This window comes from Callionymus lyra, chromosome 17 (assembly GCF_982586985.1).
Source record: "Callionymus lyra chromosome 17, fCalLyr1.hap1.1, whole genome shotgun sequence".
Taxonomy (NCBI): Eukaryota; Metazoa; Chordata; class Actinopteri; order Syngnathiformes; family Callionymidae; genus Callionymus; species Callionymus lyra.
The window spans coordinates 13,346,732-13,372,515 of NC_141834.1; the positions used below are offsets into that span (position 1 = coordinate 13,346,732).

General features: G+C 41.1%; 1 protein-coding gene across 3 annotated transcripts; it reads right to left on the reverse strand.

Moving 5' to 3' along the window:
* Positions 1–873: 873 nt before the first annotated feature.
* On the reverse strand, positions 874–23,934 carry LOC148062559 (uncharacterized). Of its 3 annotated transcripts, XM_087779154.1 has the most exons (14): positions 23,522–23,933; positions 16,379–17,172; positions 11,671–15,589; positions 8,735–9,068; positions 8,376–8,546; positions 7,246–7,322; positions 7,099–7,172; positions 6,983–7,028; positions 6,862–6,902; positions 6,718–6,788; positions 5,046–5,251; positions 2,697–2,773; positions 2,500–2,608; positions 874–1,230 (listed from the first exon to the last, which is right to left on the reverse strand). In XM_087779154.1, exons 2-13 carry the CDS (start codon positions 17,018–17,020, stop codon positions 2,516–2,518), a joined length of 5,751 nt encoding a protein of 1,916 aa, XP_087635280.1. In that variant the 5' UTR covers positions 17,021–17,172; positions 23,522–23,933; the 3' UTR covers positions 874–1,230; positions 2,500–2,515. The 3 variants fall into 3 exon arrangements, 2 of the variants coding, with proteins under 2 accessions (XP_087635280.1, XP_087635281.1); XR_015709222.1 differs by lacking the exon at positions 874–1,230 and having other exon boundaries at positions 2,580–2,608; positions 5,033–5,251; positions 23,522–23,932; XM_087779155.1 differs by lacking the exons at positions 874–1,230; positions 2,500–2,608; positions 2,697–2,773; ... (4 more) ...; positions 7,099–7,172; positions 7,246–7,322 and having other exon boundaries at positions 8,504–8,639; positions 23,522–23,934.
* Between the last annotated feature and the right edge of the window lie 1,850 nt (positions 23,935–25,784).

Below are 25,784 nucleotides of genomic sequence, written 5' to 3' on the forward strand. Positions count from 1 at the left end.
AAATTGCACTTTCTTGGCTATATATATTTTTTTTGTACACACTACTGAAGAGCAAAAGAAATCACTGATTGTCTGACCAATAAAAAACACTATAAAAGACAAATATTCTATTCAAATCATATACAATCATAGTCGAGGTGACGTGTATTGGTCAGCGGTAGAATTTGTCTAAAAAAAAAAAACCCCAGATTTTGTGTTTGCCCAAGTTTATGTACAGTCACTACGACATAAACTATATGTACAGATGAACACTCTAGATATAAACAACTTATTTGTTTTAAAAAAGGGAAGTTTTTATAAATTCCTTTAAAGAGGAGGTATTGCTTTTTTTTTCTTCTTCTTCTTCTCAAGACTGCGTGAGTTTTCTTGGTACATCCATGACATGGCACTTAAGAGCATGTGGGGCAAATCGGCGCTCCGTCTCCCTTTTTCTTTTTTTATTTAAATTCGCCTCTTCCTTCTCTATCGGACAATCTGATTGTCATTGCTCTGGAGCAAAGAGCGTTTCTCAAAGGCAGCCTGAAGTAAAGAAAAATCAACCCCTGAACCCCCTTCCCCGAACCCCCCCCCCTGCACATCCAGCCAGGAAGCAATACTGAGAGTAGTGACAGCTAGCGTTACTATAACTTGCTTGTTTCTTTAATATAATAGTAGCGTAAAAGCCTTTCTTCTTAAAAAAAATACACTCTATTAAACTTTAGAAATTCTCTTGCAGCAATGCCAAAATGCCTAAATATACCCCCACTGTCCCCCCCGACCCTTTACGACGCTCCTCCATCCTGCCGACAGAAACTGTTTTCAGCAAAATATTCTAACTGGCTCACTTCTTCTTCTTCTAGCTTCCTAAAGGTGCAGTTTCTTTAAAAAAAAAAAAAAAAAAAGCAAAACAAATGGTAGCGTGAAAAACTCTCCAGATCGACCGTCTCGTGGCGACGACCGTGGCTCGATCACGCTGCTTAAGGTGCTGAAGTCAGAGCAGTCGCTCAGCATTACACGCCATCTTTAGTGTGCTTGTTCATCCAGCACTAGTGCAAAATTTATCTCCGCTGGTCTGGTTTCGGTTTTCGTCCAAGAGACGTCTCTCATCTCCTCCCCGGAAAAAAAAAATAAAAGGTCAGTTTCCGTGGCTCCGTCTTTTGTGTGAGAAGTTTCTCCCGCAGCGTTAAAATGTCGAGATAGAGCCGGGTCTGTCCTCGGGTGGGCCTGGTCCCACTTTCAGAGACGTCCCACCTACACAAGAGCAAACCAGGAGTGGTCAAAAGAAGGTCAGCCAGATGCCCTTTATTGCAACGATACAATATATAAAGATACTGTAGTAACAAGTACATATGTGTATTATTGTCGAGTACTTGGATCTAGTGTTGCAGAATTTACAGACCACATGACTCTTGATGAAGTCGTAACTGCTTTCATTTGTTTTGAAACCAAAATATGTCCAAACATCAGCTTTAAAAGCTGCTGGAGACGACTGTATCCTCTTGTCCTCAGGCAATGCAGAGCTCTTGCTGGATTTCATTGTTTATTGACTGGAGAAGACGTAATAACTGCTGCCATCTAGTAGGTTTAATCGCAACACAAAAATGAACAAACACTGTGGATATTTAAAAAATATCTGATAAAAATAAAACTTGATTTGAAAGCCAATCAAATCAACACAGTGCTGTTACAGTCGTGGGATAAACGTGTTGCGATATATTGTTGTATCAACATAAAAGGTCCCTTAAAATAATTGGAATATTTTTAAGGGTCACAATAATGTTTAATAATCCTTTATAAAATAAGAAAGAATATATTTCCTAAATTTATTTAGCTGTTTTTTACCCTGAAAATGACATTAAAAAAACATTTTCACGTTGAAAATCGGACAAACAGATTGTCGCTGATTACCATCTGGCTCCACTCATATTTTTAAGAATTTATCACTCTCAAAAGTGCTTGAGTGTAAGCTCTCTTACATTCTCAATACTAATATATCAGTTTTATCTTGCCCTTTAAAGTATATACTTTATTGCATATTGTTTTGATTGTTTAAGCGCTTTTTGACCCTGGTCTGGAAAAGCGCTGTATAAATAAAAATTACTTACTTACTATACTGAGTTTTGGAGCGCTACTGCCACCTTCTGTCCCAATAAGTGTATTGCTATCAACTTCAAATGCTAAAAAAGGTACTAATTTACATTGATAAAATAATTTTATTGGGAAAAATAGTGACTAAAATGCACTTTTATGCTACTCTAATAAGAAAATAAACATATGAATACGTCATTTATCTTTATTGAGAATTAGAATTGAGAAACTTTTTGTTCATTCATTGAATCGGTTCTTCGTGGAACATCCAAGTCCGGCCTCTGGTAAGAGAAGCAACTCTGGCGCAGGAGCCTTATGTAATCAAAGCCTTCATTGTACCACATCCCGACCTCTGAGCTCGAGCCGCTTTCCCTCCACACACACGAAAGTTCAAACACACTCACGATAAAATGGCGGCGACGAGCCGTTTACCTGGAGAGTCGGTAGCTTATGAACGCCGCAGGGTCAGGAGTAAATCATTCAAGCGTCGCCCCCTCTCCTCCCGGCTGTCCCTCCTCTTCTCCCTCCTTCCCTCGCTCCGCTGTCATGCGGCGATCACAAAAACAGATTCAAGCAAGATCCCAGAAAAAAAAACAACAAACCGGGTTTCCATGGATCCGTGCACTCACGCGGCAGCTGGAGGTGTGCTGACCCCGGTGGTGGAGGTCGGCGCTGCACGCTGCCGTCTCCGCGCCCACTGCTTGATCTGCGGGGTCAGAGGTCACACGGTATTTTTAATGAGCGTGGCAGAAGTGGGCGGGGATCAGAGAGAAGGGTTTTTTTTTCTCATTCGCGATCGGTGAAGGAAGCGTTTGTTGCAGCGCTCCAGTGTTAATGGGGAAAGCTGATGCCTGCCGGGGGTTTTTTTGGACACCGGGCGGCGGATGACGGACACGGGGAAACATTTCTGCAAGCTGACATTCTGTGGTTGGAAAATCACTTAGTCTTTCCTGCCGAGTATGAATTGAAGAGGCAAGACAAATATGAGACTGCAAGCGAAGCAGACGCACACCCGACTGCACACACACACACACAGCTACACACATTATTTCAGTGCGATCACTAGTCCCGGGTGGTTTTAAATATAGTTCTGGAAGTGAGTTCTGACTCCATCATTATACATGTTTTCTTGCACCTTTAACAGGAGTTTTACTTGCATTAAAGTGACGTCGGCGTCTCCATTCCTCTTTACATTTCAATGATTATCCAATAGTACTTTATTATTTCATATATTATATTTATATTATATATATTATATGTATTCAACCCCTAGTTTTATTTAAGCATGTAGAATTGTTTTAAAAAAAACATGTATAAAAATAAACTCCAACTACAATTTGATTTTTTTTGTCAAACAATTGTATTTAAATCTGTTTATAAAACGTTTTTTTAACATCTTTACATTTACTTTTTTGTATTATCTAAGAGTATTTTCAGTATATCTTTTTCATATTGTTTGAAGAAGAAAAAAAAGTTATCAAAACATAGTCAAAATGTAGAAATAGACGTTGAACAAGTGTAAAGAAAAAAGGATTAATAAAGAAGATCAATTTGTCAAATATAATTAACTGTTAAATCCATCATTTCATTGTCTAGGATTCATTTTCTGAAGCTCATTAAATATATTTTTTTGTTTTCAGAAAGATCCTTGTTTTATAGAATTTGTATGGAATCAGTCTACAGTAACCATCTGGATACATCAATGTTTTGAAGAATTTTTGACTCTCGAGCTCCCTATCTTCCTCACTATTGCTGTACTAAAATCTGCGTGCTACTGCCACCTGGTGTCCCATTACGTGTATTGCTATCATCTTCAAATGCTAAAAAAGGTATTGGTAAATGTTGATAAAACAATTGCAGCACAATTTTATTGTGAAAATGCATATTTAAAAAATATGAATCATATTTCTTTTGAAATAAAAGAAGAGTAAGTAACCAATATACGTTAAACATGTGTACAAATAAATATTAGTAATAATAAAGATCATCTTTTTAAATATAATTAACTATTTGATCCAAAATTTTCTCATCTAGAATTATTTTTCTGTTGCTTAATAAATACGTTTTATTGTTTTATTTATTGTTTGTATCGTGTAGTGCTTTGAAATCGATCAATATAAAGGGTGAACATATAAAATGTATTTATATTAGTATACAAGTCAACATTTTTTACCATTTCTTAGTTGTGAGCTCAATGTTTTGCCCTTTAAACTAAATATTGTGTTTTTATCCGCTTTAAATGTAATTTTAAGATTATTTCTACCTCCAAGTTTAAATGTTTTTTATCCTCTTTGAATCTTTATTAAAGATAATTAAAAATAAATATCCATATATAATTTATTAAGCTCAAAACTAATGTATTTTTGTACTGACTTGTACTGACTGTATTTAAATCTATATATTGCAAAAATAACAATCGTCTTATTTTATATTTAATATGTTTTATGATGTCTAAAAAATAAGAAAAATAAATAATAAAGTTCCAGTAAAAATATAATCAACCATTTAAATCCATATTATCTTATTTTTCCTGCAAATATCTAAATTATTATTAAAGATCATTACAAAAAAACTAAGCTCAAAATCATGACAATAGAATAATCTTTCTATAATATCATTTGTAAAATTGTGACTTTATCCTAGTGAAGATTTTAAACAGAAGAACTTTGAGCCAGTACTAAATGCATTTGTTGGCGACACCTGAATAAAAAGTTGTGTTAATTAAACGTTCAGTGACTTTTTCTTGGCGTTTCTCTGCTTTTTCCTCTCAATTAATTTTTTTTAAAAAAAGCTGCTGCCGTCACAAAGAAGAACATATTCAACCTCTACTTTTGCTCACTCTCTCACTTACGTGGCTGTAGATCAGTGTCGGCCTCCTGACAACATGAGTTTGCAAAGAGCTCAACCACATGCATTCGTCCATGGACACACAAACGCCTACAGAAACGAAAGCTAACACACACACTTGCTTCATGGACCTGACTTGATGTGGTTCTCCTCCTCCTCCTCCTCCTCCTCCTCCTCCTCGTCCTCCTCCTCGGCCTCGTCCGAGGACGCATGAGGCGAGATCCTCTCGTCGTCCTCCTCCGAGGGTCTGGTCCGGCCCAGCTTCAGGCGCATCTGTCGCTCCCGCACCAGGTCCCAGTTCCTCACCAGGAAGACGCGATGATTCACCACGAAGCTCCTGCAGCGCGAGGGCGAAGGTTAGCGACGTCTAAAGAGTTTCTTCATGACGATCAAAACTGTTCATTGAAGTGTTGGGAAACACAAAAGTCATGATTCTGCCTCACCTTTTACACATTTTAAAGAATTATTATAATTATTTTTAATGTATTTCATTATCCTAATGATATGTTCCATACTATAGTATATGTTTTCAAACATAAAAGTTCAATTCAATAAATAAAAATCATGAATTAATGCATGTCCTGCAGTGATGCACTTTGCTAGCTTAGCTTAGCGACAACAATGTAAGCTAAGGTGAACTCTATAACAACGTTACAGGTTAGCCAAAAAACACAACACCCGGATCACAATAAAAAGTATAATATTAGGGTTATTATTTGTTGTAATTCTAACTGAATGTTAATTAAAAACTGCTAGCATACTTGCTAGCTTAGCTAACAAGACAAGCTAGTGTGATATATACCAAACTACAATGTTACACAGTAGTACAATGTTTATTTTTTCATCTTATAATACAATTGTTATAATTGTAATATAATTGTAATTATTATTATAAGATTACAAGAGATCAGGTATTATTATTATAAATTATAATTGAACATCTTTTGCTAGCACACTTGCTAGATTAGCTAAGAATTCATTTTTGAAGATTTTTTTCACCACAAAACGCTAAAAGGCAGTATAAAAATCACCTTGATAGAGAATAAATAAAAATATTAATTTTCAATTATAATTGAACATAACGAAAATTTGCTAGCACTATTGCTAGCTTAGCTAAGAGCTAACAAGACAAGCTAAGGTGATATTTACCTGACATTTTACAAGGTGGTATAGGAAACACCTTGATAGAGAATAAATAAAAATATTAATTTTCAATTATAATTGAACATAACGAAAAATATGCTATCACACTTGCCAGCTTAGCTAAGCGCTAACAAGACAAGCTAAGGTGACATTTACCCGCAAGTTACAAATTAAAAAACCTGGGTTAACTCATTCTTGAAAAAGAAACAGTGACATAAACCTATTTTATTTGCAATTATAATTGAACATAAAACAATTGCTAGCGCCCTCGCTAGTTTAGCAAAGCGATAACATTGCTATGCTAGGTAAGAGGATATTTACCACACAATAACATTACACTTTTGATTAAATTCCTGACCATTATTTTAATATTATATAATAATAATTATATTATTAGCAGGCCTTAATGACTTAAAAAATCCATATTATTATTTAAAAATAATGAAATAATGTATTTATTGTTCATGCTTGACATCGACACCTTCAGAATCAAAACTATATTGTTGTAGATGTAACGTGACAGCGAGTGAAGGAACAAAATCAAAACTATATTGTTGTAGATGTAACGTGACAGCGAGTGAAGGAACAAAATCAAAACTATATTGTTGTAGATGTAACGTAACAGCGAGTGAAGGAAGGAGATATGTTTTCTCTCCATACCTCTCACTGCTCGACAGCGGCTCCATGTTGAGGTGAGGAAAGAGGTTTGTGATGTCACTCGAGCTCTCTTCCTGTGTAGAGCGAAAACACTGAAGAACCCACGGCGAGCGTCTTTTCGGTTGTTTTTCGGAGGGCGAAACCTACCGTTGATTGATGGAACGACACGTGCTTCTCCTTCAGTCGACCTGCGCCACATCGAGACGGAGAATTAAAAAGAATTAAAAACGCTCAACCCTCAGAGGACGTTAATGAACTAAACACTTACAATAGCGTCGCTTCCTCTTCAGCGGCACCGCCGGCTGCCTGCAGAGCTGGAATCAGACGGAGATGATCAGCACATCTTCCCGGCCGGTTATTTACCTGCGATTCCTCCGGTGCAACCTTGTTGTGTCGCCACAGCCACATGACTTCGTATGGAAGCTGGAAATGGATCCGCTTTAGCCTCAAGTACTTCCCTGCAGACACCAGGGTTTAATGAACAAAACTATGTTGTTTGTGTGTGTGTGTGTGTGTGTGTGTGTTGCTCACCAACGTGGATCGGTGCTGGCAAAAGGCTGAATTCTGGCTCATCTGGAGCACAACCCCCCAGGGCCTGGGAGGGAGGACTGTAAAAAAAAGCAATAAAGAGATGAATAAAAATCCAGAGTTTTTTTCTAATACTTAAAGATTTTCTAGCTTGTGTCTGAAAATACACCCAGAGCTAGAACCCATATACATCAATTATGTTTATTTTAATCATATTTCCGTCTATATCTATCTATATATTGGACTTGATGAATTATAAACCTTCTTTAATCATCCTTGATCTCTTGTAATCTTTAAAATATACAAAGTATTAAAGCAATGGGAGCCAAATTATTTACGCTAACTGTTGTGTTGGGCAGTCATGTCAATAAAAAGGTGCTCAGAGAGAGTATAGTGGGGAAAAGAAGCCATTAATAAATACTGAAGTTGCGAGGACCAAATAGAAAAAATGATCGAAAAGGGTTATTATGTTATGTCGTTTTTTTTTTTTTATTTTATTTTAATATTTTCAAATTCAAAATCATTTTTGAATAGTATTATATAGTATTTATAGTATTGATAAAAATCACATTTAACCCCTTGTTTTATCTTAGGGTCAAGGTGACACAAAGGCCAGGGAAACAAATGTGTTTGTGATATCCCTTGTGTTATCTCAGGGTCAAGATAAACAACCTCAAGGTCTTCGGGTCACCTTGACCCTGAGATAACACAAGGGTTAAACAAGTAGAAAAATCAAATATGATTGGGGGAGAGATAAATGAATACGGTAGTTGAAAGGACCAAATAGAAAATAAAAATGGTTATTATGTTATTTCATTTTATCATTTTTAAAATTCCATTATTTTAATATTATTGATAAAAATCAAATTTACAAAAGTACATCATGACAATAAAATGTGATGGGGGGGAGGAGCCATTAATAAATACTGTAATGCAGTGACCGAAAAGAAAAGAAAAGTTTAATTATGTTATTTCTCTGGTAAAATAAAGGGACATTTGGTTTAAGATGATAATTCATTTAATAAATACATTCTTTTTGACACACCAGTTTAATGTGATTCATTAAGAAGCTTTATTTGAGTCTTAAAATCTGCTCACAGAGATATATTTCTAGAGGAGCCACAGACACTCACTCCGAGGTTTTGTAGTCATCCGAGTACAGACCCGCCGTCAGAAACTTCTTGCAGGGAGGACCATCTGTTCTCTCCTCTCTCTGGACGGCTTCCGGTCTGGCCACGGTCTGGGCGACCGCGTCCGATTGGCCGAAACATTCGCCGTCGTCCTCCGGCTCGTCGTCACTCACGCTAATAAGGAAAGCACGAAGAAAGAGAGAGAGTGGGAGTGATAGAGAGAAAAAAAAAAAAGAAAAAGGAGAGGCACTGGTTTAGCACACAGTGCTGAAACCGACGGGTTAATAAAGCAGCAGGTGAGTTGTCAGTGTGTATTCTAAAGGTCAACCAACTCAGGCGCTGTGAGGTCACGGTGTTTTTACCTCTGGAGAGCGACGTCGTGTTTGGACTTTCTCACTTTCTTTTTGGCGCCGCACGGCTCCGGCCTGCCGTCGCCTACTTCCCAGTCCTCCCTCCATCTTTCTCCTCTCCTCCCCGCCGCCGCCGCCGCTCGTCCGTCTCTCCTGAGGCCGCCGGTTGGCACGTTGTCAGGTGATGATATAGGGGAGGCGAGGGAGGAGTGCCAGGAGGAAGATGAAGTGGAGGGCGCGAGGTTTTTTCTGGGTCGTCCTCTGCTCCGCTTGTTGTTGGCCGCGAGGTGGTCGGATCTGGGCGAGCACTTCTGCAGCCCGCGGCGTCTCGGATCACCTTGTAAACCTAATTTTTTTTTTTTTTTTTTTTTTTTTGAGAGAGAGAGAGAGAGGAATAGAGGACGGGCGGGGCGTGAATGGCGGACAGGAAATGAGACAGATGTGGATCAGCCATTGAACCGACGGGAGGTGCGAGGTGACGCAGCTGAGTCATTCAGAGGGGCCGCAAGATTAGATGAGTCATAGCGTTTCCTCTGACCAGATTACTTCTGGGAAACGAATAAAGAAAAAAAAAGTCGTTTATGTTCTCACACACACACACATACACACACACACACAACACCACAACACATTCCTGCTTCAAATCAGTCTGATCAGAACAAAAAACCCAGCCCTGCTGCCGGACCGGTGACTCATTATTCATCAGTTTATAAAGCTGCAGATTTACTTTTCCGACCACAATCCCCGAGTATAAACTTGAGGTGATGTAAGAGAGAACAACCACATGTCACTTTTCAAACAGCAACAACAACACACACAAAAAAAAATCCACTTCAAGATGTAAAATATGGTTTGAAAGCCGCAGCAGAAAACAAAACTGAGTTAACCTCGCTCATCAATTTTTCATATCGTGTGAAATCCAGCTCTTGGTTAGCAGTTAAGAATACATGGCTCTCTAAATAGAGCGTTTGGTGGTTCACAAATCACCGAGGAGCTCTGTGTGCCGCCGCCGCTCGCCGAGACCACGAGCATCGTCTGGCGTACGTTTCTAAAGATGTTGAAACATGAAGTGGTTAACAAGCCCAGATGAAACCCTAGAACACGCTCGGGTGATTAAATATTAAACTGAAAGCCAATATAGATAATAAGAAGGAAAAAAAACACTATATAAATGGAAAACTGTAACCCTAGGATGGCTTCTTTTATTATGTATTAAATGGCTGAGATACCTGGCGTCACCAGGGTATACAAAAAAGTATGTAAAACCCAAATAAGCCACAACAATTTAGAAAAAAGAGGGGGAGGAAAGAAGAGAGTTAACTCAGGCAGATGATATGCAAAAGATGCAGGAATTCTGGAAATATTTCTCTATATATTATGTTTTATATATGGTTGAAACTTTATAGAAATAAGACATGTTTGAATTTTGACTTTTGCACCCCCTTTCAATTAGCAAAAGGATCAGAAATTCTGGAAAATTATTTTAGTAAGAAATACATATAGTTAATTAAAAAAATAAAAATAACTGGACATATTTGAATAGTCATGGGGGTGGTCTGCCCCCTTTAATTTACAATTAATAAAAGGAGCTGATATTCTTGAAATATTTCCTTTATATTATGTTATATATGGAGGAAATCTCATCAAAATTGGACACATTTCAATTTTTTTTTCTGCCCAACTTTTATAGGAAATCTCTCTCACTTAGTATGTTATAGAAATACCTAACCTTCCTCAAAATTGGACATACTAAAATTTTTATAGGGGTCTTCTGCCCCCTTACAATTTGCAAAAGACCTGCTAGAAATATTTCCTATATATTATGTTTTATATACAGTGGAAACTTTATCATAATTGGACATGTTTGAATTTCCCTGAGGGGTCTCCTGTCTGCGCCCCCCTTACAATTACTAAAAGGATCAAAAATTCTGGAAAATATTTCATACCAAGTAAGTTATACAAATAGTTTACTTTTATTTACAAAAAATGGACATATTTGAATTTTCATTGGGGTCTTCTGCCCCCCTTGTGCCCCCTTTACAATTAATTAAAGGTGCTGATATTCTGGAAATATTTCCTTTATATTATGTTATATGGTGGAAACGTCATAGAAATTGGATCATTTAAAGTTCCATTGGGGTTTTCTGCTCCTTTTCCCGTGACCATTAAGTTGCCCTTCCCCATAAAATCTTGTTATATGCTCATTTTCAATCAATTCTGTATCATATTTTAGTTTTTCATGGGGGGGGGGTGGTTATTTTGCCCCCTTTTCTGCCCCCTTACAATTCAGAAAATGAGCTGAAAATTCCCGAAATCTCCCTTACTAGGTCTAATAAATATAGTTAAAATTGTACCCAAATATTTGAATATTCATGGTATTGTAACCCCTTTTCATTGACCTGTAGGTGGTTTATCATGCAGATAGACACACCTATTATTTTAAATATAGAGTTGTATATATTGTACATTTTTACAAAAACATAAATTGACGGAAAAAACGTGACTTGTAAATAATAAAACATGACTTTTTAATGACGTGTTTGAACGTGAAGCTATAGTTGTCCTCCTGAAACTGTCCTAACCAGCCACTCCGATGGCGAAGCTGTCCATTCCGGGGATTTATTCAACTAGCCACAAAGCATGTGGCAGCACGATGTCGGAGTTGTCACTTCTTGTGTTTCAAACGAGCTATCCAGAGTTTGTGTCCGCAGCCGTCACATTTCCTCACACGCTATAAAAAACACAGGTCAGCGGGTATTCCAAATAAACCAGCGGGTTCAGTTACAGTTTTGAACTGTAACTTTTGAACTACGTTTTGAATTTCCTACACACTTTGAGGTTAGTTTTAGTCACCGACGTGGACGATTTCACAATAGAAACTCCAAAAACATTCTTTTTTTGAATGACCTGCAGACCCTTCAAATAGCTTCAACGTATTCATCTCCTACCTGTTTCTCGCCTCTGCGTCCACGAAGGCTCCTCTCTCCGCCGCGACTTGTCTCCGCCTCCCTGATTCCTGCTCGACAATCCTGGCCTGAAGCCAGATCCTTCTGTTGCCGTGGCAGCAGACGCGAACAGGTTGGTGTGCGTCGGTGATTCGGTGGCTTTGCCCGCTTGACTCTCCTCTCTGCACTCGCCGTCGGATGCTCTGCCCGTGTGTCTCTCGCTCGCGAAGGATCTGAAATTCCCGAACCCCGAACTCCCCAGTTTGGCCCAACTCTGACCCAGACCCCCCCAGCCTCCTCCGAACGAAGACAGGTGCGTGGAACCGAGTCCCAGCGACGTCAGCGACGTATGCTTGAACCTCTCCGCCGAAGGTGTCGAGGACGAGGCGGCCGGGGAAAAGTATTCGGTCCTCTTTTCACGTAACCATGGCGATTCCTTAGAAGGCATGCTTTTCATTCCTTTTGGCCCTTTTCTCACGCCCCTGCCTTCCCCCAGAATGAACCTTGACTTTGGTTTGGAACTTGGAAAGCTCTCTCTCTCTATATCGTCCTCCTCTTCCTCCTCAGGTAGCTCCTCTCCGTCCAGCCTGTGTCTGTGTTTGTGTTTGTGGTCGCTCCTGCCGAATCGACGGGGGAGGCCGGATGTGTACCCTGAGCTGAGGTGAGGGCCCCCGAAGCCGCCGCCGCCGAAATCTCCTTCCATCTCACCCCCTAAGGTCCCCTCTCTTAGCAGGCGGCTCCTTCGCCTGTGGAACCGGGCGGGGTTGATGAGGAAGTGAGCGTGGTGCGGCTGATGCGGGGCGTACTGGTGCGGCGGCGTCAGCGAGTAGGAGTTGGGCAGGTGGTGATAAAGTTGTGGGTAGCTACCGTAAAACCCCATGTTTTCGATGGAGTCTTGATATTTCGAAGGGCAACCGCACTGTCTGCGATCTGACTTCCTGTTACAGTGCAGCGCTTGGCAGGGGTAGAAGGTCTGGTGGGAGTATGGAGCGTTGGCGGGGTAAGTGGACGGGTGAGGCGAGTAGAAACCGTTGAGATTAATCCTGAAGATGTTGGAGCGATGTGAATGTGAAGACGAAAGATGGCGCCTTCCTCCCGGTGCGCTGCCGTTGGCTTCGAACCCATGTCCCAGTCCTGCCCTTCCCCAAGTTCTCTTTCCAATATGGACCTCGCTGAGGAGACCGATGAGATCCTCCAGTTCTGACAGGAACTCCGGATCATGCATGTTCAACTGCTGGTGCTTCTTTTTATGTTTGTTCTTCTGTCTCTTGAGCCCGCCGTGCCCCAGGCAGGAGTAATAGTCCGAGTGAGTGCACTTGCCGTTTCCCGAGCAAGGGCAAAGGCAGGTGTAGGAGGGCGAGCAGTTGTAATCTTTCCGCTTGTGCCTGTGGCGCTCCCGGTGGCGCTCGGTGGACAAGGTGTTCGTGATGGGGTTGACGTGTCGGGGGGTGAGCGAGCTCGAAGAATGATCCAAAAGAGACAAGTGCTTCTGACCCCCGTTCACCATGCCCGACGTCGGACCCAATCTGAGGATCCCGCGCACTCCCCTCATCTCCACCCGCTCGGGGATGCTGTTGTTGTCGGTCCCGATCCCGCTGTCACTAGGCAACGTTTCCTCGCTCTGTGACTCACTCCTGGGAGACGGTGTGGCTTCCTTCAGGTGCCCGGGGGACCCGGGGGTGTTGTGCAGAGGAGGGGTCAGGCAGGAGAGCTTACAGGACGACTGGTGAAAGGGGAAGTTGTGTCTCCCCTGACAGGGGCAGCTCTTTTTCACAAAGGGAGAGAGGGAGGCGGTGGAGGGGGGACGAGGGGACGTACAGGAGGACGACGGGGACGGCAGGAAGAACGGGTGAGGGAAAAGAAGCGAGGAGGTCTGTTCTGTGATGCTTCCTTCGCTGTAGGGACTCTGAGCGCCGCTGGAGTGCGTGAGGGACGGGGAAGGAAAGGGGTGAGACGGCGGGGGGTGCGACTGGTTATAAGAGAATAGGGATGTTTCCGAGGGGTGCATGAACATGGACGACTTGTTCTGGGTCTGTGGTTTCGCATTTTGGAACGTCGTTTGAGTTTTGGGTTTCCGCCCTCGCCTCTTACCCATGTAGATGGTGCCTCTCTTGCTCACGTTGATCTGCGGGCCCAGCTTCCCTCCAAAGGACGAGGTCAAAGTTGAAAGCGTGTGTACGTTTGTCGCTTGAATGGACTCCCCCGACTTCAGAGAAGTCGGGTCGAAGGTTACGGGGCCTTGCTTCCCTTGCTTTTTGGTCTCCAACACCTTTAGCCTCCTCTTCTTCCTCTTCTTCATCTCGTTCAACATTCTTTTTATCTTCATCTGTCTGTTTCCCTTTTCGGTGGAATGAAAATGTTTACTCCCGTCCTCGCCGACAGCTTGATTAAGTGCGTCTTCGCTCTGCTCCTCGAAGAGACCATTTTTGGACGGTCGGCCCCTTCTTTTCAAGCCGAAACTATACTCGGCGTCTTTGTCGAGCGCTGGACTTGATTCTAGCGCTTCCGAGACATCGTGACAAGGCAAAGGCGGGAACTCAGCCGTCGATTTCTTCGGCGTGGGCTCATCCGAGTTCAGGGCGTAAGACTTGGGGCGCCCTCTTTTTCTACTTGGGCTTTGAGAAAACTTGCTTGTCAACGGTGGCTCGGCTGAAAAGGAGTGATTTAGCTTCGGAGAGGACTGTTTGTTTGCGGATGACAGAGGTAAGGAGGCACCGGGAAACAAGGACGATGGTGATTCATCAAATTGTCTTATACTAGCTTTAACAGGAAGTGGCGTCTTACATGGATTAATGACCGACTCTGAAGGAGGATCTAGATTTTCTGTTCTTTGAGCACGCTGCACCAGCTTAGTCCAACTGGGGCGTCTGGCTTTTCGCTTTTTCAGTGGCCTGCTGTCCTGCTCTTGGGAAGATGAAGGCGGTGAAACAGGAGCAGCTGGCGCCGGGACAGAGGAGGAGTGGTGGGCAGGGGGCGCCGTAGAATGTTTTGACATGTCAGGCTCTTTTGATTTATCGGCTTCACCTGTTGTAAGCTTAGTTTCCGCGACTGGGGCGCAACCATCGTTTGCATCCTCTTCGGATTCGTGAGCGCTCGCCGGGTTACAGATCCGATCTTGCTCTGTGCTGTCAATCATCTCTCCGACGTTTACGCTATTCTCATCTTTTCTTTGAGCATCCGTACTATTCTTATCCCTCTTTTTCTCTTTTTCAAAGCTCTGATCCTCATGGGTACTATCAGTCTTTTTTCTTTTGTCTTTTTCTCTTCTTGATTTTTCATCTTTCCCTCTCTCTTTTTTCTTCCTCTTGCTGTCCTCCTCGCCGTTGTCTCTCTTCGTTCCAGATTCTGATCGATCTTGCTTTGACTTTTTCTCCCTCTTTTTGTCTTTCTTTAATTTCCTCGCTTTATCCTGAATTCGTTCATTGGAAGGGTCTGTCTGAATTTCCTGGTTTGGGGGTTGGACGGTAAAGAGCTCCATGGTGGGGTCGGCGTCTGGTTTACTCGTAGGAGACGGAGACTCTGGAGAAACGGTTTTGCGCTTTTTCGAAATAATGTTTTCTTGGCAGTTGGTGGGGTTGGAGGTCCTAGAAGGTGAGCCTTTAGATGGGACACCATTTGGGGAAGGGGGGACGACAGACTCTTGATTAGATCCTTTACCGTTGGACTGCCTACTCTTTCTTTTGGTCTGTACCGAAGAACTCTTGCTTTCCGTGACTGCTCCCTCGTTCCCACCTTCCGCGGCAGAGGTTCTTTGAATGCATGAGATGGCGGTGGTGGTGGGGGTCTGGTCTGCTGAGATGGATCCAGGTTTGGGTCCTGCCGGTAACGGTTGGCCATTGACGGTAGCGGATTTATCCTTTTTCACCTTCTGACTCGAGCCATTGGAATTATCTTCCGTCTTATCAGCTGGCTTGGTGGGAACCTGGAGAATGCAAACATTTCATTGTTGTTATGGAGTTCCTTAGTTCAACTGCAAAAATATATTTCACATTCCAAACCAAACAATATCTTCAAATTACAAGTAACTAAACACTGGAGTTCCACAGACGCAAGTTTATATTAGCGAGACAAAGTCAAAATAGTAGAACGTTTGTCTTACATTTTTCCCAAGGTATGATTAAATGATCAAGCACAGAGAGGAGGAAGAGTGAGGTGATGGAAACTGGACGACCAGAAAGGAGGAATACAAAGGCAGCGAAATAGAGAGAGGGAGAGAGAAGGGGAATGAGAGATAAATGAGAGCAGGTAGAGAAAAGAGGGGAAGTAAAAATAGCATGGGGACCGATATAGAAAGCAGGCAGCGAGAGAGAGAAAAAAAAAGAGATGGAAAGCGTTACTATTGGTGGCTAAAAATTGCCGCTAATACAGATGAGAAGGACTGACATTTTGTACTTGTCCTGTGATTTTGATATGCTGCAGTCTGAGCAGGGTTTGTGCAGCTAAAGCAATAAGCTTCCCCTTGGGTGATTGTCAAAGGGACTGATGGGCCAATGTCTGAACCGGCTCCAAGTGGTTGCTGTGCTGTTGTCCTATTTATAGGGCCCGATCATTTAAATGTGAGGGCTTGAGTTTCAGAAGTGAGACAATTGCTCACTTGACATTATGGCGCTCGACCTGGTATCATCAGTGTAACACAACATGTTGACTGGCTCGCAATTTCACATATAAAGGTCGGGTGACTAAAATGTAAAGGTATTGTTGCTTTTTTTACCTTTTTGGCCGACTTGGTCCCTTGACTGCCGGCGACGCTGGCGGGACTGGAAGTAGCCGAACCGGTCGAGAACGACGAGCGCAGCTGTGACGGCGAGGAGGGTGATAATGATGCGAGAGAAGTTGTCGAAGCAGCAGATGCGGCTTGTTTGGATGTGGTCTGGACGGCGTCCAAGACCGAGCGGCTCTCGGTGGGAACGGAGCTGGTTTTGCTCTGTTGCCCCTCGCGTCCATCGCCCTCCCCTCTCAGCGGTGCCCCCCTACCCTGTCTCTGATACGTACGGATGGTGGGCTTGCAGACATAACTCTCCAAGCTCTTGGGCGGCTTCTTGGTGCGCTTGGCCTGCAGTCCAATCCGAAGTCGTAAATTCCCCTCGGGGCAGTTTGTCTCCCTGCCAGTGATCTGAAGTGGTTGCTGCCCTGTGCTTCCACATCGTTCCTCAATAAGCAACTCCAACACTGCTGCCTTGTGTCCGTCTCTCTTTTTCCCGGTCCTTCGCTGCTCCTCGTCCTTTTTCTGCAGCTCTCCGTTCTCTATTTCAACCCTCCTCTTTTTCTCTCCGTCCAGGGCAGAGTCCTTGAGTTCTGAGGAGGGCTCCAGAATGGAGTTTGTAGGGGCACCCCCCTTCACCCTCTGGTCCATCGGAACAAGTCGAGGGGTGGAGGTGCTTTCGTATAAAAAGAGCGACAGAGGTCTGTCTTCAGGTGTCAAATTTGAAAACCCGGATCCGACCTATCGTGCGGTCCCTTCATCCGGCGATGAAAGTTCCCTGCATCTTCCTTTTCGGACTGGATCTGAGAAAGCAAGAGGGCGGGAGACACAAGTTAGACCGACAGAAAGATAGAGACCAATGATTAGTCATTTCACTGAGCGCAGATGCAACAGAATGAGGGGAAAGTCCCCTTATAGGAGGCAGCTGTGAGGTGCTTAAGTCGGTGTCCAGAGAGAGGGTCCGAACGGATCCAGGAGGACAATAAAGTCAGTGATTCACAGGATTTCCGTGGGATAAGATCGGACTGTGAATAAAAAATAAAAAAAACACTCCCTAAACATCTTGTGATCCAATTCCTATCTCCAATAATTGTTAATCAATCAAGCCTGTCACTCGCTCAAACACTTGTTCCAGACCCCTCCCCTCCTCTGCCCACTGTCTTTGTGCCTTCTGTTCTCAGCTGCTTCCACAAGCACTTCTCCTCCCACCCTCCCTCCCTCCCTCTCTCTCTCTCTCTACTTTGCTGTACTTTCTTTTTCGCTATAAAAACTCCCCTCTTCTTGTTTGGCAGTAAGCTATCGCACACATTCTCTATTAGCCACTCACTCTTCTCTTCCCCCGTCGTCTCCAGCGCCGACCACACAGAACTGGTCAACCCGGTATCCATGTTAATCAAAACCATATTCCCTCCTACGCTTCATTCTTTTCCTCCTCTCTCAAGACTAAATCCCCTCATTCACTGTCCCTTTCCCCTCCTCCTCTTTCAGGAGTGGTAACACAAATCCTTAGGAATGGGTAAAAAACTTATTTTGGGAGTGCAAATTTCTCCTCCCACCCATGTCCAGAAAGCTTTTCGTTGACCCCCCCCATTGTAAATGGACTTTTAATGTGACATTACGGCAAGTAACACGCCCTAAAATAACATTCTCCGCCCCAGAAAAAAAACCTTACATGGTTGTAAAATAACAGACAGAAGGAAGCCGACATGCTCTTGCCTACTTTTCCTTATAAAACACACAGCTTTCACTTGAACACAAATACAGTCCTGTAAAGTGTGACCCCCCACCTCCCCCTTAAACCCAAGAGAGTCTTGAAGAGGTTTTTTCCCTTGTCTCTCTGTCCCTCCACCCTAAAAAATGCAACTGAATCAAACCGGGCTCAAATCACATCTGTTCCAGTAACTGCTGTTACGTAACACTTTTAGAAAAGCATTTTCTAAGACTGGGGCATTCTCTCACCACTTGATAACCTCTTAGGTGGATCTCCTGATCAGCAACTACAAGTCCTAGACCATCTCAGGAGGAGAAGGGGAGGTGAAAGTATCTGGAGGGAGGACGACGGGCACTTTTTCAAAACCTAACAGGGCAAGTCCCGTTCAACATTAGTCAAAGAGTAATACTAATAGCTTTCTATTCTCTCCAGATCCGCTGATACATAACTCAGAATTATTCTAACATTAGACCAAAAAAGCTATTCATGTTGACAGGATGATAGGTGGACCCCGACACAGAAGTCCGTGTGATTCCTCTGGCGGCGCGCGGGCGACGATTAAATCAAGATAATAGCCTGCCATATTACCAGCTTCCTTCCCATTCCGTTGGAGAGTCGTCATCAATAACTACAACACCATTATCACCCGCCTGATAACACCAGTGCGGCCCGGCGGGGTGTCATCCCCGGGCAAGTGTATACGCTGCTACAAAATAAGGGGGTTTTTCATTCGAGATCGGACAGATTTGTTTCGTCAGACGAGAATCTCGAGTGTCCCCGGTATCGATAAGTACCGAAGTCTTTAAGCTGAAATGAGATGATATTATGAGTAGGTGGGCACAGGAATGAAAGGGGGGAAAAAAACTTGTTTATCTCAAGAAGGCTTATCTCAGGATGTCTCGCAATCCTTTGCACCAGTTATGCAAAAGAGTCGGGAGCACAGGTGGTTGAGATACACAGCAGCTGCTCCTTAACTGTTTTAGTAGTTTGGACGGTTAAGTAGATGTTCTCATTTTAACGTTTCAAAAAGCCAAGCAACGGTTGAGTGGAGGGGCAGGACTCCAGGAGCTCGGGTCAAAACTACGCATATTAAGTTTAACAATTTGATATCACTTTTAGAGCCCCTTTGGTGCCCTACTTCACTTAATAGTCCATAATCCTCCTGGCTGTACTTGTAATGTACACTTCATCAAAGTATCTGGTTTCATATGTTAGAGATTCAGAGAAAAGAGGAGCTGGTTCAGCTGCCTCTAGACATATTCTAACCTATGTTGCCTGATCTAAATACTGTACATTCAATTATTCGATTTTAAGGTTTTTATTCTGTGAATTTCACACGAATTTCATGCCTTTTTCTTAATATCTAACAGTATTTAGCTATCAATGTCGCGAGTTAGTAGTTCTTATCAAAAACAGTCAGTGTTATGCTTAAAAAAAACATCATTTTGTCTTTTTAATGAATGATACATTCATACATTGACCAGATCTTATTAGGGACTACAAATGGGCTACGAGCAGTACGTTGGAGATGTCCCAAAAAAAAGAGATAAGAATGTATGAGTAGTATTTTATTTTCCTTAGAAGTGTGGTGTAAGTAAGGATGTGAGAAAATATTGATACAATGATACATTGCATTTTTTTTTGTTTTTGATGAAACTGTATTGAGCATTTAACCTTTTTTTTATTTCTATCAAAGTTCTTTTATGGTTTATATTTCAAATACGTGTATAGAAAATAATTTAAATTTTCAATTTACATTAAACATTGGAATAATAACAGCATTTGTTCATTTTTGTGTTGCAATTAATATTATCCATTACATCCTTCACAGCTGTAGGAAAAAGGAAATCCTGTGAGATGACTGAGGATGAGTTGAATCCCGCAGCTTTTAAAGCTGATGTTTTGGCATGTTTTGGTTTTGTGCGGTCTGTAAATTCTGCGACGCCAGAATCAAGTACATGGGTATTACTATAAATATATACTTTCCTACAGAGTCTCTATATAAGAGATGTGTATTAGCAAGAACCTGGTGATACGATATGTTTCACAATACTGGGGCAGTGATAGGGTATATTGTGATACTGTAGGAAAAAGGATATACTCGTAGTATTGCAGAGTACTTGACTATGAATTTACAGACCACATGACTCTTGACGAAGTCGTAACTGCTTTCATTTGTTTTGAAACCAAAATATGAACAAACATCAGCTTCAAAAGCTGCTGGAATCGACTGTATCCTCTCATCCTCAGTCATCGCATGTTTTTCAATGACTACTGCCATCTAGCGGCCATAAGTTGAATTACAACAGAATTTGCATGCTAATATTAGACTTTTATTTTAAACACACATTATTGAACTATGAACCATGAAAAACTATGGCTAAACATAATTTAAAAAAAATTATAATCAATACAATGCTGTCCAATATCGATACAGTATCAAGGACAAGAATATCGCTATATATCGGAACGATTTTATCGCCAGATTCTTCCCAATACACACCGCTATGTGTACCATTAGCGACTTAATGTGATACAGGAAAGTTTGTGTCGCCGAATGATAGTAGTTATTAAGTAATAACACACATTACGTACACGGGTCACAGTTGCGTGGGAGTTACTGTAGCTACAGTGTGGATGTGGGGTGGGTTGAGTGGGGGGTGTTACCTATATTACTGGTTAACTGGGACGTCAACACAAGTTTCCTTTTCCAAAAACTAAAAATTACTTTGTATATTTTGGGTACTACTATAAATATATGCTTTACTACAGAATCTCAATATTAGAGATGTGTATTAGCACGAATCTGGTGATACGATATGTTTCACAATACTGGGGCAGCGATAGGATATATTGTGATACTGTAGGAATAAGGATATCCTCGTAGTATTGCAAAGTACTTGACTATTAAGTTGTAGAATTTGAAGATCACATGACTCTTGACAAAGTCGTAACTGCTTTCATTTGTTTTGAAACCAAAATATGAACAAACATCAGCTTTAAAAGCTGCTGGAATCGACTGTATCCTCTCATCCTCAGTCATCGCATGTTTTTCAATGACCAGAAGTTTAATTGCAACAGAAGAAAAGGAACAAATATGAAGCGTGAATATTTGCATGCTAAAATTAGACTTTACACACATTATTGAACTATGAATCATGACAAAAACTATAGTTACCCATTTTACATTTTTTTTTATAATCGGTACCGTATCAAGGACAAGAATTTCGCTATATATCGGAACGATTTTATTGCCAGATTCTTGCCAAAACACACCCCAAGTTGTCCATCTATGTGTACCGTAAAACGGAATATAAACAAGTACATTAACGTGATACAGGAAAGTTTCTGTCACCGAATGATAGTAGTTATTAGGTAATAACACACATTACGTACGCGGGTCGCAGTTGCGTGGGAGTTACTGTAGCTACAGTGTGGATGTGGGGTGGGTTGAGTGGGGGGTGTTACCTATATCACTGGTTAACGTGGACGTCAACACGAGCTTCCTTTTCCCCAAAAAAATGTCTTTGCACATTTTGGGCATTACTATAACTATATGCTTTCCTACAGAGTCTCAATATAAGAGATGTGTATTAGCAAGAATCTGGTGATACGATATGTTTCACAATACTGGGGCAGCTATAGGATATATTGTGATACTGTAGTAACAAGTATATATTCGTAGTATTGCAGAGTACTTGACTATGAATTTACAGACCACATGACACTTGACGAAGTCGTAACTGGTTTCATTTGTTTTGAAACCAAAATATGAACAAACATCAGCTTCAAAAGCTGCTGGACTGTATCCTCTCATCCTCAGTCATCACATGTTTTTCAATGACTACTGCCATCGAGAGGCCAGAAGTTAAACAGAAGAAAACGAACAAAGTCATAAATATTTGCATGCTAATATTAGACTTTTATTTTAAACATTATTGAACTATGAACCATGACAAAAACTATAGTTACACATAATACATTTTTTTTTATAATCAATACAGTGCTGTCCAATATCGATACAGTATCAAGGACAAGAATATCACTATATATCGGAACGATTTTTATCGCCAGATTCTTGCCAATACACACCCAAGTTGTCCATCTATGTGTACCGTAAAACGGAATATGAACAAGTACATTAACAGGAAAGTTTCTGTCGCCGAATGATAGTAGTTATTAGGTAATAACACACATTACGTACGCGGGTCGCAGTTGCGTGGGAGTTACTGTAGCTACAGTGTGGATGTGGGGTGGGTTGAGTGGGGGGTGTTACCTATATCACTGGTTAACTGGGACGTCAACACGAGCTTCCTTTTCCCCAAAAAAATGTCTTTGCACATTTTGGGCATTACTATAACTATATGCTTTCCTACAGAGTCTCAATATAAGAGATGTGTATTAGCAAGAATCTGGTGATACGATATGTTTCACAATACTGGGACAGCTATAGGATATATTGTGATACTGTAGTAACAAGTATATATTCGTAGTATTGCAGAGTACTTGACTATGAATTTACAGACCACATGACTCTTGACGAAGTCGTAACTGGTTTCATTTGTTTTGAAACCAAAATATGAACAAACATCAGCTTCAAAAGCTGCTGGACTGTATCCTCTCATCCTCAGTCATCACATGTTTTTCAATGACTACTGCCATCGAGAGGCCAGAAGTTAAACAGAAGAAAACGAACAAAGTCATAAATATTTGAATGCTAATATTAGACTTTTATTTTAAACATTATTGAACTATGAACCATGACAAAAACTATAGTAACACATAATACATTTTTTTTTTTGTAATCAATACAGTGCTGTCCAATATCGATACAGTATCAAGGACAAGAATATCACTATATATCGGAACGTTTTTTATCGACAGATTCTTGCCAATACACACCCAAGTTGTCCATCTATGTGTACCGTAAAACAGAATATGAACAAGTACATTAACAGGAAAGTTTCTGTCGCCGAATGATAGTAGTTATTAGGTAATAACACACATTACGTACGCGGGTCGCAGTTGCGTGGGAGTTACTGTAGCTACAGTGTGGATGTGGGGTGGGTTGAGTGGGGGGTGTTACCTTTATCACTGGTTAACTGGGACGTCAACACGAGCTTCCTTTTCCCCAAAAAAACACTTCACCTCCGCCTTAAAAAGATCGCTGTCGCACTTACAAACCAAACACACGTGTTGTTGTCGCTCGGCTCGACACACTTGTTTTTTTTTAAGAAATTGTCAAGTGAAAACGACCTCACCACAAGTGTGTGTTCGTGATGTGTGTGTGTGTGTGTGTGTCCACTAAGAAAGATCACGGAACACACTCGGCAACAAGGGATAAAATTAGCGCAAAGCGGATGCACAGTAACTGGTTTGATGTGGATGACAGGCCTGCTCACATCAACACTGTTCCAACATGAAGCTACGTCGCTACTTACCTTCCCTTCCTTTAACAAAAAAAAGAAAAAAGAAAAAAAAAAGAAGCGCGTCCCAAACTGCGTGAAGACAGGCGGGTTAAGGTGTTCGTGTCCGGCTCTCCCGCCTCTCCCCGACACGGATCCCCCGCCTCTGGACCTCGAGGTGTCCCCTCGATTGCATCATGGACTCGGAAGACGAGCTCCTAGATCCGATAGTTTTCGGGGCTCATCGGGAGCTACTGTGCAACAACATTGGCGCGGGTGTTTTCATAATACGTACAGTCGACGACGACCCCCGGGCCGGCAGCTAGGTGGCGCTCTTGACGCTTGTGTTGTGGCGAAAGTTACGCCGTCAGTAAAAGAAAAAAAAAAAAAAGAAAAAAAAAAACTCCGTCCGTGGCGTGGATGTTGTCACTACGATCGTTCATCTCTGCGTGGCCATTTTCGAAGAAGACGGCGTGGATCTCATCACAGTACGGCGGAGGGAGGAGGAGGAGGAGGAGGAGGAGATGTTTTAGTTGCTCAATAAAATGGCGACGATTGGGACCAAGAGGGGTGTAAGGATTTAGGGAATCAACCGACGTCTAAAAGATATCAGGACTCCCTCTAGAGTCCTAACACTGGAAAAAGAAAATTAAAAACTATTTTTTTCCTACTTGAAGGTGTCAATCACATGGATGATACAAACCTTAAAAATAAATATTTTCTGCTAAAATATTATTATTGTTTATTTTTGTTTTATTTTACTAAAAATCGACAAGGTCAGGTTGCAGGTGCAGCACCTGAGGTGAAGAGGCCCAGCGTTATCTTTTTTGATAGTAACCATCAGCTTAAGTAATACTATAATACTTTTGAGAAACTATATAGTACATAAAATATGGTTAATGAAGTTCTTTGATTTATCCGTTATGTTGGCTATGAAGGTGTCAATCACATGGATTATACAAACCTTAAAAATTAATGTTTTCTGCTAAATTGTTATTATTGTTTATTTGTTTTATTTACTAAAATCTTCAAGGTCAGGTTGCAGGTGCAGCACCTGAGGTAAAGAGGCCCAGCGTTCCCTTTTTTGATAGTAACCATCAGCTTCTCTAAAGGTTATAATAAAGTCATCTCTCCCGGGAGAGTCCTTGGGCTTCCACCTAATTACATGTCACTGGGGATGAGAAAGTATTTTGGGATATTTTAATGGATATCATACATAGCAAATATAAAACAACGCCATTCTCTCACTACTTTAAACATGCATATATATTAAAAAAGGGAAAAAACATGAAGTAATAATAAAATACTTTTGAGAAACTATATAGTACATAAAATATGGTTAATGAAGTTCTTTGATTTATCCGTTATGTTGGCTATGAAGGTGTCAATCACATGGATTATACAAACCTTAAAAATAAATATTTTCTGCTAAAATATTATTATTGTTTATTAGTTTTATTTTACTAAAAATCTTCAAGATCAGGTTGCAGGTGCAGCACCTGAGGTGAAGAGGCCAAGCGTTATCTTTTTTTGATAGTAACCATCAGCTTCTCTAAAGGTTATAATAAAGTCATCTCTCCCGGGAGAGTCCCTAGGCTTCCACCTAATTACATGTCACTGGGGATGAGAAAGTATTTTGGAATATTTTAATGGGTATCATACATAGGAAATATAAAACAACGCCAATCTCTCACTACTTTAAACATGCATATATATTAAAAAAAAAAGGATGAAAAAAAACATGAAGTAATAATAAAATACTTTTGAGAAAATATATAGTACGTAAAATATGGTCAATTAAGTTCTTTGATTTATCCGTTATGTTTGGCTATGATGAGGTGTTTGATCTTATTATCAACGGTCTCTCGAAGCAAGTCACAGACCTTACTCCAGGTACTGCCCACTGCAGAGAACTACATACAATTATGCGGCTGTAATTAATTGGCATTTTTGTATTGAGAATCTGAATCAGAACAAAGTATATTGCCAGTGTTTGTAAACACAAAGCAGGTTGTTATGGTGATGATAGTACTGAATAAAAATAATCCAATAAATAGGAATAAAATAAAATTACGTTAGAAAAATAGACACTTCCTCGAAATTGCATATAAAATGAAACAATAAGTTAATAAAATCAAATTGAATAATATTCATACAAACATAGAGCAGTAACAATTAAATATAAATTATTATAACAAGTCACAGATTTAAAACAAACGTATGAATGCTAAAGGTGAGTAATCATTTTGAGTTGTAATACTACATTTGGTCATTTTGGAAATATCTCCATTTATAGTTT